The sequence below is a fragment of the Artemia franciscana genome, chromosome 12 (assembly GCF_032884065.1).
Source record: "Artemia franciscana chromosome 12, ASM3288406v1, whole genome shotgun sequence".
NCBI lineage: Eukaryota > Metazoa > Arthropoda > Branchiopoda > Anostraca > Artemiidae > Artemia > Artemia franciscana.
The window spans coordinates 39835044-39848495 of record NC_088874.1 but is presented as its reverse complement, the minus strand read 5'-3'; the positions used below and the strand labels follow the sequence as shown (position 1 = coordinate 39848495).

General features: G+C 35.2%; 2 protein-coding genes across 5 annotated transcripts in view; one reads left to right on the top strand and one right to left on the bottom strand.

The window, feature by feature from the left end:
• The window catches only part of LOC136034118 (deoxynucleoside triphosphate triphosphohydrolase SAMHD1-like), a 69435-nt gene extending 65084 nt beyond the window's left edge, over positions 1-4351 (top strand). For all 3 annotated transcript variants that reach the window (XM_065715267.1, XM_065715265.1, XM_065715266.1), the window contains one exon: positions 3099-4351. In XM_065715267.1, the coding sequence (XP_065571339.1) occupies positions 3099-3149 (51 nt within the window). In that variant the 3' untranslated portion in view covers positions 3150-4351. The remainder of the gene's footprint in view (positions 1-3098) is intronic.
• A 2101-nt stretch (positions 4352-6452) lies between these two features.
• LOC136034117 (synaptic vesicle membrane protein VAT-1 homolog-like) overlaps positions 6453-13452 on the bottom strand; it is a 40686-nt gene continuing 33686 nt past the window's right edge. For both annotated transcript variants that reach the window (XM_065715263.1, XM_065715264.1), the window contains exons 9-10: positions 11844-12069; positions 6453-6606 (exon numbers count right to left, since the gene is read on the bottom strand). In XM_065715263.1, coding sequence (XP_065571335.1) covers positions 6563-6606; positions 11844-12069 — 270 coding nt within the window. In that variant the 3' untranslated portion in view covers positions 6453-6562. The remainder of the gene's footprint in view (positions 6607-11843; positions 12070-13452) is intronic.

Here is a 13452-nt window from a genome sequence, read left to right as displayed (position 1 = left end):
GCTGATTTTTAACACACAATCTCTATTTTTCAAATTGGTACCCGTGAATACAAAAAACTGAATTAAAAAGTTTCCACTTAACAAATTTAAAGAATCAGATTGCATTTTACTGTCCTTTATACTCGAAGAATAATCTATTATTCAAACTCGAGTGCAAGGCTGTGTCGTGTCATTTAGTAGGCTATTATTTCCTCGAGGTGTGTCACTCCTCTTGGAGCTGCTTTACGTATTGTTACTTTATTTATAGTTTATTTCGTTGTAGAAGACTTTTATTGCATTGAAATTTTGTAAGGAATTCTAGAAACTTCAGTGTACACATTTTGAAGTTGTGATAGATAGACAGATATGTTTACATGAGACAAGCCATGAACGAAATAAAGCCAACAAAAAAAGAAAAACAATAAAAATGAAAAAGAAAAAACGATGCAAGGAATGAATTCCCTTGATTATTCGATATCCTTTTTCTTTTTAACCGTTGAATGGGCTGAATGGACTGTATTCTATTACTGAAACTAGCGGCAATTTCCGATACTGCGAATCCTTCTATCAAAAAACCAAACCAAATTAAATAATTTTATTTTAATATTAGTTAAATAATCTTCAAAATGTAGAAGTAATCTCCAAGACCGAATTAAATAATAGAAAGTTTTAAATAATTCCCAAAGGAGCCGAAATATAAAGCTGAACTAAACTGAGAAAAGATTAAAGTTTAAAACTGAAAAACAAAATTTAACAGAAACTCCAAAGCTTAGTGAAGCGTATAAATTAAATTGAACAACTTTAAAAGACTTCTTGCGTGCAACTAAAAATTTAGAATAGTATGCTCAAATTTAGGACATTGCGGAAGCCTAGTCACCAAAGTAAAGAATAAAGATGGGCAAACTTACTCTCAATGTCACGTAACCAAGTAATTTCAGCAATTTAGCTCAATTTAGAGTTATGTCAAGGTTATACTGATTAAAAATACCCGATGGATAAACATCAGTCTAACAGCTCTTGAATTTTAAATTAATTACAAATTCTATACACTAATTGGCTTTAATTTCGAATAATTTGAATTGAGTTTTTAATCTAATTTTCAACTGTTAAATTAGACTGCTAGCTGGATTTCAAGTACTTCAATCCTAGGACCTGTTTTGAACGAACTGAACTGATTATTTATTATCCTTAGATAATGAAATGAAATAAAAGAATGCTTTATTTATTTAATTTTTATTTTGGCCACTATTTTGCCCAAACAGTTATGCAGCTGTTGAGACTAGTATCGTATCATCACGTAGTAAAAATAGGAATCTTCCATTGAGAATCTTGTTGTAGGATTAATTGTAATACCAAAATCAGGTTCTGATTTAGATTCTCGAATTTGATAACATTATAATGTAGCAAGATTACTAGAAAATATGCAGATGTTGTGTAACTAAAAGAAAATTCTTAAAATTTATAGTCATAAAGTGAAACGTTCGTACAATGCAAAATAAAAAAGGAATCTTTTTTTTATTTAATATGGTCAAATTTTATGTCAACTATATAATGTCTACTTGTCTACTATATAAGTCTTATCTTGTCTACTATATCTTGTCTACTATATAATTTTATGTCTACTTGTCTACTATATAAAATACACTCGAAGAGTGAAGTTCGGTTAATGAAAAAAAAATGATGAAAACAGAATATTTTATTAGCAAAATTGTGAAAACTACAACTTGAAAACTCCCAGAATGCAGAAATGTTCTCAAGAATCGCTTTAAAATGAACTCGGCCTTCTGCCTTAGTATGAATGAATATGATGGCGGGATGCACCTCGGTGTTGTTTTCTCCTCCACTTTGCGGAACCAAATATTCTCTCTACTTTTTGGGTAGAGGCGCCGGTTTCTGGGTTGACAAAATTATTGTTGGATTGCAGATAGCATTCTGGATTGTGTGGATATGTTTGTATCGACAATCCAACAGCCAGAATTGAAAATCATGTGACCTAATCCTAATCATACAAAATCTTGTTTTCCTTAAGCTCTCACATTGTCAAATGTTGGATTACAAATAGCATTCTGGATTGTTCGAATCTATTTGTATTGACAATTCAACAACCGGAATTGAAAATCGACATTGTGACCTAATAATAACCAGATTCTTGCTATAGATCAGATCAATATGTCTGTCTATTTGTCACCGCTTACTTATATAACTTACAGCCTACAATCGCCAAGAACGCCAACAATCAGGCTGAAATGTAGGATGGGTTGTAAATTCTAAAAAGAAAACCTTCTCGTGGACTCAAGTAATCAAATAAGATTCCAGCCTGAAGTGTTTAGATACCTGCCTTTTTATCTTTTTTTGCAAGAGTTAGATATACCAGTCTTCTTACATCTTCGTTAAAAATAATTTACAATTTGAAAAAAAATATCCGGTGAAGAGAGGAAACTGAATATTTTCCTGTATGAAGACGTACTGTCTCCTAAAGTGAAATTAAACTGTTGTCAATAGCTAGATCTTTGGTTTAATGCTTGGAACCTAAGTTTAATGCTTTTTCAGAACCTATCTTTTAATGATACCGGCACATTGAAAGGAAATTAAAAGAGCTCGTTTTTGATTTATTCATTTTTTCATTCTTATTTATTATTTGGTCTAACTTGTCATATAGCTGTTAGATTATTGAATTGCAGAGGCTAATGGCTTAACATCAAATTATTTATCTTAAGGCAAGCGTGTATCCAGGATTCTTGTTCGGGGAAGGGGGGGGGGGTTAAAAATTTTAAAACACATCAAAAATGTGTTTATATTCATTTCTGTTACGTTTATACGAGCTTTCAAGGGGGGATTCAGTCCTGGCACCCCTCTTCCTGGATGTGGCCTCTTCTTAAGATATATGATTTTTTTTTTCTTAATACACGGAGCATCCTCGAATAGCAAAAACGATGCTACAATTTTAACAGGACATAAACCAGCCCATCAAAAAGAATGGTAGCCTATTGAGGATAAAAGGAGGCTTTTCCTGTCTATAAGTATTCCATTTTGCTAATCTTGCCTATTGTCTGTTGCTGATCATGCTATTACTAGTTCCTGATTTTATTTCACTCACTGCAGCGACATTTTTCTTTTAGGCTGAGAATTGGTTTTCAACTGTTCCTGCTTTGAACGGAGTTGACAAATGAAATTTAGACGGATGGAAACACTTTCTAATGTTTATTCTTCTAGTCGATAATAGAGTGCAATCTTTAAACTTAGGATGAAAAAGCTGAATGTATCATTACCCTTATTATACTAAAAAAAAAATGCTAAAATCTAGAAAACATTTGTGATTTCTTTTTCTACACTACCGCCAGTTTTCACTATGCCTATACTTTTTGGCTTGGGCCTTAGGTAACTTTCGAAAATTTTTTGAAGTAAATCAAGCATCGGAGCAGGCTCTAGCTAGCTCTCGAGTTTAAAACGCTTGATGAATGCATATAAAACTAGCTACTTCCTATTTTTTGATAAATCTCTATTTTTGATTAAATTTTTTGATAAATATACTTTTAGGCTTTTGAAGCTAGCTGAAGCCAGAAGACACTCGACATCCTTGATGTTGTCGAACATCCCTTATCCGACTTAACACTCACTTCCCTGAATGTAATCTGTGAAAATACAAACCGGTCTGTACCCTTTCCCCTATACTCGCGTGTGCAAGAATTTTCTCTTTAGAACGAAAGTAACTCTGCAAAAAAACGACTTTCAAAAAGTATATACTCAATCGTATCAGTCTTAACACTAGGGGACGGGTATGAAATAGATTCAGCCTCTCACGACGCGTATCCTTAAGTTTAGCAAATTTGATTGAGTCATTTCTACCATAAAATAAAATTGCGTGGATTTTACAATTTTCTAAAACGAAAGCTTCATTGGAGATGAAAGGCAGCTTCCCCCCCCCACAGTTATTTGAAGAAAAATATTATATAGCCCATGCCCCTTGACTCTCCGGATGTGAACCCCTCTTGCCCCCTCCAAATAAAATGCTGGGAGCATCGTCCCTGTATATTCTAGGTATTTTTTGCTGCTCATGATTTCTCGAAGAACAATTATACGATTTAGAATTAGCAGGAGAATTCAGTGTAAATAATTCGCCTATTTGTCCACCAGGCAGCGTACGAGATTTAAATCGGACGGTATCAGACTGAAATTAGCTCCATGTTTGTAGGATTTGATAACCAAGCGATCTTTTATCAAGGTCTTTTTTTCTATTCTTTTTTACGCTCCGTTATATGTCAGTATGTATTCACTCTTTTTTGTTTTTTGATGGATTACATTTCACTAGTTCTTGATTTTAATCAGTTTTTCTTTTTTATTATTTTAGTAAAATAAATTAATAGTCACTTGACATGATTTCCTATTTTTCCAATAGAATTCTACAACAAAAATAATTAAGTTGTTATTATTACCAAAATTTTGATTGACTTGGGAAGCTTGAAATTCATTGACAGAAAAGAGCGTCCACTCAATAGACTCTACGTATCTTCATAACACAAATTCAGTTATATGCTGATGTACCAATAATCAGCATATAACTTACAATAATTATGATATTACTCTTACAATCAATAATATTGTACAATACATCCAATAATCTAAGAGAATCAGCACTTGCTCTAGGACCAACTACTACTCAACTGACTGCAGCATCAAGCCGCAAGAGGCCAACATAGCTTGGAATGTTCCTCCTCGCCACAGTAAATTCAAAGCTTTGTGCTTCACTCCCTCTCATGAAGTTTCTAATCTCCTTCCGATCCTTTCTTGTGACCTCACCCACCCACTCCCCCATTCGGGATGACCTGCTTTTTGTCTGGGATCTGTTATACCTCATTCGTAAAACGTGTCCTAGCCGTCTTAATCTTTCATTCTTTATATCCCTAAAAAGTGGGATTAACTTGTATAACTTTTTTTTAATAAGGTTAGTCGAACGGGTACCTAAAACTATCTTTAGACAATTCCTTCAGAAAATATTTAAGAGATCTTCCTCCATATCCCGATGCGCCCATATTTCAGAACCATAATTGATCCCTGTCATCATTGTAGCTTCCAATATTCTAGTCTCGGTTTGCAGTCTTATTATTTCTATTCTTCCAAAGTTTTTTTTTTTTTTTCATTTGAGAAAACACCCTGGGCCTCAGCTATTCTACTTTCTGCACTTATTGGGGAGGTGGTAACGTGCCTAGTATCTCAATAGCCTAAACAATTGAACCAGGAAGCAAACAGTTCTTACATATTCTCTGCATCCACCATCTTTACTAATCATTCTACCCAAGTATGTGGTGGTTATCAAGATGAACCAGAGTGCTGGGTCAACCTTATTGCGATTGACCTAGACAGCATTCGACTTGATTTACCATAGTACCTTATCCGCAAGCTAGTCAAAAATTTTAATGACTAAATAAAAACAGGGAAAAGAAAGTTGACTTGTAGGGAGTGTTTCGAAACTTGCATTTTGAACACAAACCCTTTAAGAACACTTGTAAGAAGTGTTTCGAAACTTCCATTTTGAACACAATCAAAAACATAAATAAATAAACAAAGTTGACCCTCAATAATCAGGAGTATTCTCAAGAATTCGACCAGCCATTGTTTAGTAAGTTTCCTTGATAAGATTTTACATCATGTAGATGAATCAGAATGCTGAGTCAACCTTATTGCGATTGACCTACATAGAGTATTTGACTTGATTTACCATAGTACGCTTATCCGCAAACTACTCAAAAATTTTAAAAAGATGTAGCATAACAGACGTAGTATATGAATAAAATTGCCACCTCAGGTATTTCCTGTTTGGTCGACAGATGTAGTATCTGAATAAAATTGTCACCTCAGGTATTTTCTGTTTGGTCAACAGATATAGCATATGAATAAAATTACCACCTCAGATATTTTCTGTTTGGTCGACAGATGCAGCATATGAATAAAATTGCCACCTCAGGTAGTCACTGTTTGGTCAACAGATGCAGTATATGAATAAAATTGCCACCTCAGGTATTTTCTGTTTGGTCAACAGACGTAACATATGAATACCAGCGAAAGATAGACGACTGAATAGATCAAAACTGTGTAAATAAACAAAGAACTAATAGTAGTCTATGGCTAAAAGCAGTGGCGCAATCTCGTCAAAATCTTTGGAGGGGGGGGGGAATTTGGAGCCAATTTTCCCAAATCAAGTAGAAATGACAGTTAAAACTGAAAAATTAGCGATATAGTACATTATAGGTAAAGATATTCTAAAAAAAAATGACCAGTTTCTGTGGATGCTTAAATTATTCAGGCTTATCTTAGTTTTCACAAGGTTTTTGAAGAATCTAGACTTCAATTGGGGGAGGGGCAAACAGGAGTGGGGGATATTACACCGAGGTCTGGGAGGTGCAGTTTCACCACTTCCCCATCGAGTATTACTTCCCTGGTTAAATTAGGCAGGTCGAATAAGCACTAAAAATGGATCAATATTTTATCGTTTATTCATCGAAATTATCAAACAAAAATGAAATATGGATAAAAAGAGCTCCACTAAAATACTAGCTAGCCACACGGAGAAAATCGATCAGGTAATTCAATCAGTTCGAGTAGTTGAGTGTTGACGAGGTAATTCACTCTCTGAAATTAAAAATAGTTCGTTAACTATTAATGTTACAGTTCAAAATATAGTTAATATTAGTTAAATATAGTTCTACTATTAACAAATAGTGGCAAAAATATCAGTGTTATTTAGTAAACATTTTTGAAATGCTCAGTAGTCTAATTAGAAAACACTGAAGAAAAATTCCTCACCTAGGATATGGATACTTGCATTATTGTTTCCTGGAGGAAGGGGCTTACTGGTATTTGTTGAGCACACGAATGATGGGTTGGAATAATATCCGTGTTTTCTTGTTTCTCTGCTTGAGTAAGAAAAAAGCTAGAGTCAAAACGCATACGCATAACAATGTCAACATTACTTAACACACTTGAAATGTTCGGAGACCAATTAGGCCATGACGAAAAACTGTTGTTTTTCGGAGGGGATGGGGCTTTGTGTCCATGCACTTGATACCTCAAAAATTCTATTTTATTTTTCACACAATCTGCTAACTGTTTTGATCGATATCTTGGATTGTTTTTTATTTTGCCGCAGGAATCTAGAAGAGACTACGGTGTTATACCCTTTTATGTATTAGAAGGATTTTAGTGGCTAAATTTGTTATCCTTTAATTAATGACCTCCAAGCCTATACAGGAGTACTGCTTTGCGCGTAATTGTAGGACTACCCCACAATACTAACAAGAAACCTTTAACTGCTTTTGCTAATTCGACAGAACCGCCGAAAACCATAATGGGACAATATAGCACTTATTTTATATTGTTTTTCTAAAGATTTTACTACCGCTAGAACTGGTAAAAAATTACTGCAGCACAAAGCTTCCTGAGGCCTCCACAGCTACACAAGCTCCTACTCCATCCAAGTCTATTCAAAGCTTCCCTTTACCCCCCGCCCAACCCCAAGAAGTTGAAATTTGCTTTAAATCATTTGTTACTACCGCTTCACATCCCATTTAGGAACGACCTGTCTTTGTTTGGTCCTAGATGGATGACCAAAAAAAGACAATCTTTGGCATTCTGCCATCCTTCATCCGCAAAACGGGTTCTAGCCATCTCAAACGGTTTCTTATTTTATCCCAAGAAAGCGGGATAGAACCACATTTTTCGTAGCATCCAATATTCTAATCTTGGTTCGTAGATTTGACTTTCTATTGTTTCGAACTACTTCATCTATTGAAAAACCTTGGCCTTTGCTATTCTACTTTTAATATCTTAATAACACCCACCATCTTTGCTGATAATACTACCCAGGAAAGAGGAGCTACCCAATTGATCGATCTTTCGTTAACCAGCATCACTCCTCCATATTCATTTATTCCTTGTGTAAGCGACTTAGTCTTTTTGGCATTAATTTTCAGACCTGTTCTTGCACTCTGAACTCGCACAACCTCTAAATATTCATTCATTTTGCTAACATTTTCATCTAGGATGCTTAAGTCATCGACATAATCCAGGTCTAGGAGTTTTGCTTTCCCATTTGATTTCATGTTCTTTAATAGCCCATGCCGTGAGACCAAGCCTGTAAACATAATTCATATAAATGGAGATAGAATGTAATCCTCCTTAACTAGTATTTTAAGACAATAGCCTTTAAGCTAATATTAATCATGTAGCATTATTTTTTTTTATAGAATTCCATATCCATTTGGGAAAAAAAGATGGCGTAGAGACATCTGTGAAAAAATACCATAATATCTGTCTTTTATTATACCCCTTTACTTTAAAACCGCGCAAAACGCACAATGTGGAAGACCAGGCTAGGAATTACTGGGTATTTGCACTTAAATCAGGATACAAGCTATATAGCTCTCCCTGAAGACTTTTTCCCTGATGCACTTTTTGTGCATATTTAGTGTTGTTCAATTGCATTCGAGCTATACTCTCAGCCTTGAGTTACCTAATATTTTGTATATTTTGGTTATATTAAAAGAACCTTGAACCTGAAGACAGGATCTGACGGATTTGAGTTCCACGGGTCATCATTTTCGTTTAACAGGGCAATAATTTCAAGCCATAGTTTCCCCTCTGCGACCATGTCTCTGGAAACCACTGATCGGCTCAACCCAGATGTAATTGTGTCAAGCAAAGTATTGAATTGTCCTCTATGACGTTTTTCTGTTTTATTTACCAACCGACTAGCATCAGAATTATTTTTAGCAACATAACCAAAACTGCAAATCAGGTTTTTGAGGGGTCTGAAGGGTGGTAACATTACATTTTTCTGATAATCTCTGCACGCTTTATGTTTGAATTCATCATTTATTGTAAGTTATTAAATAGAAAAAACAAGTTTTTTTTAACTGAAGGTAAGGAGCGACATTAAAACTTAAAACGAACAGAAATTACCCCGTATATGAAAGGGGCTGCTCCTTCTTCAACGCCTTGCTCTTTGCACTAAAGTTTGACTCTTTCTCTCAACTCCACTTTATAAAACAGTAAAAACTTTAGCGTAAAGAGCAGGGCGTTGAAGAAGGAGCAGCACCTTTCATATACGGGGTAATTTCTGTTCGTTTTAAGTTTTAATGTCGCTTCTTACTTTCAGTTAAAAAAACTTGTTTTTTTATTTAATTTCTGAACGTTTTTTAGTTAATCCATGTTTGGATTTCGGCTCTCCGCAGATGAATAATTAAAGCGAAATTTGCATATTTATTTGTTTGGCTAAATGGCTTTCCCATAGTTTTGATCGAATGATTTTGCGAAAAAAGAAGGGGAAGGAGGCCCAGTTGCTCTCCAATATTTTGGGTACTTAAAGAGGCAACTAGAACTTTTAGTTTTTACGAACGTTTTCATTACTAAAAGATATACGTAACTTACGAATTAGCTTACGTAACAAACTTCTATGTTCGTATGTTTTTATTACGTATATGAGAAGGTTCGCCCACTCGTCACTACCTCGTCAATAAATCTTTGCATTAAAGCTTAAATTTTGTCCCCTGAATCACAAAGGCCGTAGAATAAATAGTGTAAATTACTAAAAATCCTTTAGCGTAAAGAGTGGGGTATTACGAGGAGGTGAACCCCTTATATGCGTAATATTTTCTGTTCGTTTTAAGTTTTAATGCTACCCCATACTTCCAGTTGAAAAAAACTTTTTCATATTTATTTTCTCATTATTTTTTTAAATAATGCTAGAAAATGCTGCGCCCCCTTTATGGAAATCTTCTTCCCCCATGACAAAAATTCCTCCATGGAAAATTTCCCCCACATATCCCCTTCTTCTCAACCCCCCCCCCCCTCCAAACCAAAAAATTCCCCTGAAAACGTCTCTACATTTCCCAATAACCATTAATAAATGCAAACATTGGTCAAAATTTGCAACTTGCAGCCCCTCCCACGGGGACTGTGGGGGAGTAAGTCGTCCCTAAAGACATAGTTATAAGGTTTTTCGACTATGCTGAATAAAATGGCTATCTCAGAATTTTGATCCGACTACTTTGGGAAAAAAATGAGCGTGGGAGGGGGCCTAGGTGCTCTTCGATTTTTTGGTCACTTAAAAAGTACACTAGAACTTTTCATTTCCGTTCGAATGAGCCCTCTCGCAAAATTCTAGGACCACTGGGTCGATACGATCACCCCTGGGAAAACAAAAATATATATATATATAAACACGCATCCGTGATTTGTCTTCTGGCAAAAAATACAAAATTCCACATTTTTATAGATAGGATCTTGGAACTTGTAGAATAGGGTTCTCTGATACCCTGAATATGATGGTGTGATTTTCATTAAGATCCTATGACTTTTAGGGGGTGTTTCACCCTATTTTCTAAAATAGGGCAGATTTTCTCAGGCTCGTAACTTTTGATGGGTAAGACTAAACTTGATGAAACTTATATATTTAAAATCAGCATTAAAATGCGATTCTTTTGATGTAACTATTGGTATCAAAGTTCCGTTTTTTAGAGTTTTGGTTACTATTGAGCCGGGTCGCTCCTTGCTACAGTTCGTTACCACGAACTGTTTGATTTTCTTTGTAGATATTCTTTCGTCATTCATTTTAATATCTGTTCACTTTAGGTTTGACATCCTACATAAACTATTTTCTGTTGATTTCAAGTTTTGAATTCTCTCAACTTTTAAGCAGAATTTTTTAAAACTAGAATTGCATGAAATTATCTAATGCCGTCTTTGAACTACGCACTGTAAACATTTTGCCCTAAACATAACCGATTTCTGTAGCCTGAACCTCATACAAACTTTTAATACCCAGCTGTCTACTCAGTGTTGGTGAAAATTCTTCTATAATACCCTATTTGAAACTTCTACGTTGGTAAGTTCCCAAAATATAAAAAAGTTGAGGTGAGGTGACCCCATTTTTCTTGCTATTTGGGAGCTACTTAAGTAAACGCCAAAGCCATATATGCCGCTTTTTCACAACTGGCAAGTTATATCAAACCATTTCATGTAGGGTTGGATTTAAAGCTTTGACGCTTCTAGGCCCAAGCGGTTTTGCTGCTCCGTTTTTGCGGAATTTTTGGGGAAATCCCAAAAAAATTCGGGGATAGTAAATAAATAGAACGCAACTGATGAGCCAAAAGTAATGAAAGAGACTAAAAACAGAGGTGATGCTGAACTCTCAGCTGCCATTCTCGGGAGACATCTGCCCACGGAATCCTGAATTGTCTTATAATCACTTTCTTGGGAATAGGCAGCGCGGTGATGGAATGCATCTGGCATTTTGACCATAAACCAAATCAGTCTAGTTCTGTTAAGAAAATCACAAAAAAAATCACTGGTGATAAATCTTTGCACCTCCTGGCCATTGCGCGCACCTAGACCCGGGCCTGACTTGATCCATTCAAAAACTCAACTTGACACCATCATGCAGCCAGAATAAAGTGTATATACTGACAAAATTTGATTGAAGTGATTTAAAATTCGAAAGAGGTCGAAAAATGGCTCACAAATTTAGCATACTTATGTGACAAAAATACAAAGATACGAAGTCGAGGAAAATGAATCGAAAACTGTCGGTGAGTCGAGGAAAATGAGTTGAAAACGAAGTCGGCGAGTCGATGAAAATGAGTTAAATAAAAAAAAAATCCTGATTTTATCTTTCGAGGGAAGTTCTAATCTAGCAAAATAAAAAACAAATTTTTAGCTACAAATGCCTTTTTAAAGCAAGTTTTCGGGCCAAAGGCTCTTAACTCATGGACTAACAAACAAAACACATTAATTCGGGGCACGGGCCCTCCAACTCTGGGTTTCTGCGTTTAAAAGCTTTTGAATATACAATATTTGTTTGCTCTACTTACCTCCTCCCATAAGAGTCTCCTTGATGGCTTCTATAAATCCAACTCCTTCGTGTCTGCTTTCTAGAGTCTTGTTTTCTGACTCACTTGTAGATTCTGGCCGAAGGCTCAAATTTTTGTTTAGACCACGTGACAAAGCAGCTTCCTCACTATCAGCTCTCATTTGGGGATCAAGAACTATCTTTCCAAAATTGAGATGCTCAATTATCCTCAACATTGCCTCAGGAATCTATGACAGATAAAAAATAATTATTACATTCAATGTTTCTCGGGTAGCTAAGGGATTGGGGTTGACATAAAGTATTTGTATTAAAAATGGTTTATGTAAAGGGTGGTAATTCTAACAACCGGCCATTCTTTCTTTTCTCGTAAAAAAAAAGCTAAAACAAAATGCAAATAGAATAGAATACGTATTGGCAATGTTTTTGCTAGTGCAGCTCTCATGCCAATTCATTGCTTCTAATCTATTTCGGAATTTTGTTTTGATAACAAGTAATGTGGAAACCACTGTCTAACATGGTATTAATGGAATTTACACATTTAGAGACAGCTTTGCAACATTAGGATAAGACTGCTAGTTCAATCGAAAAATTGCAAGGCATGGCTTACGCTCAACCAGTAATCAAATCAATAGACAGTTCATGAATCAAATTGTCCTTTGAAGCTAAATTTTTAATGGGGTGTACGAAACGATTATTAATAAACCAATGATATTTTTTATATATTGTATTAAAAAATGTATAATTCTTCTAATCAAACTACTTCAGTTAAACAAAAATCTAAGCTGATCCCCTATGACAAAACGCTGTACATTAAAGCCGAATTACAAAGTATAAGGATCGCCGTGTGCATTTTTCGAAGAAGAGTTTCTGAATTTTATTAGACGTTTTCTATCCCATAGCGCTTGAAGTAAGATTTTGTGTGAAATTTTTCTTTTCTTTCCATAGTAATTTTCTTCTTATTCTATTTTTTGTTATGTTATAGCTGTTTAGTCTGGCTTTTACTTCTTCTTTTTTATGAGGGTTTCTGAACGTGACACCAAAGTATTCTCTTTTTTTCTTTTTATGTTTCCCTGTCTTGATTAAAAATTCACCCGCTATTTATATACTTTCGTTTATTTATACATGGAGGCAGTGTAGTCTAAGAGATCGTACAAAAAAATAATATGGATCGACCACTGGAGGGTGGGGTGGATGTTAGAGCTTCAGAGTCACCCCGACCCAAAAATTGCGAATTTTTATAAAACTGCCATGCTCTTAGTCATTTTACTGACAAATGAATTTCCCGTAATTAGAGTTCCCTCCCCCCGAATCGACCTGAGAACTGAGATCTGTCTTATCAACGAATACCACTGATGGCGAAATTATATGGTTAGAATCCAAAGTTAACCCTTTTTAGAAGTTTACTAGCCTATTAGCAAGCACTAAAGGTCAGAGGAAAATAATCTCAGTATATTAAAAATGTAGATGCAATCACTAGCGTGGTGTAATTACGTCAAAATCATGGGGGGGGGAAGGCAAAAGATGGAACCAATTTCGCCAATTCAAGTGAAAATGACAGCGAAAACTGAAAAACAAGCCATATATCGCCATAAACACAAAGATATACTAAA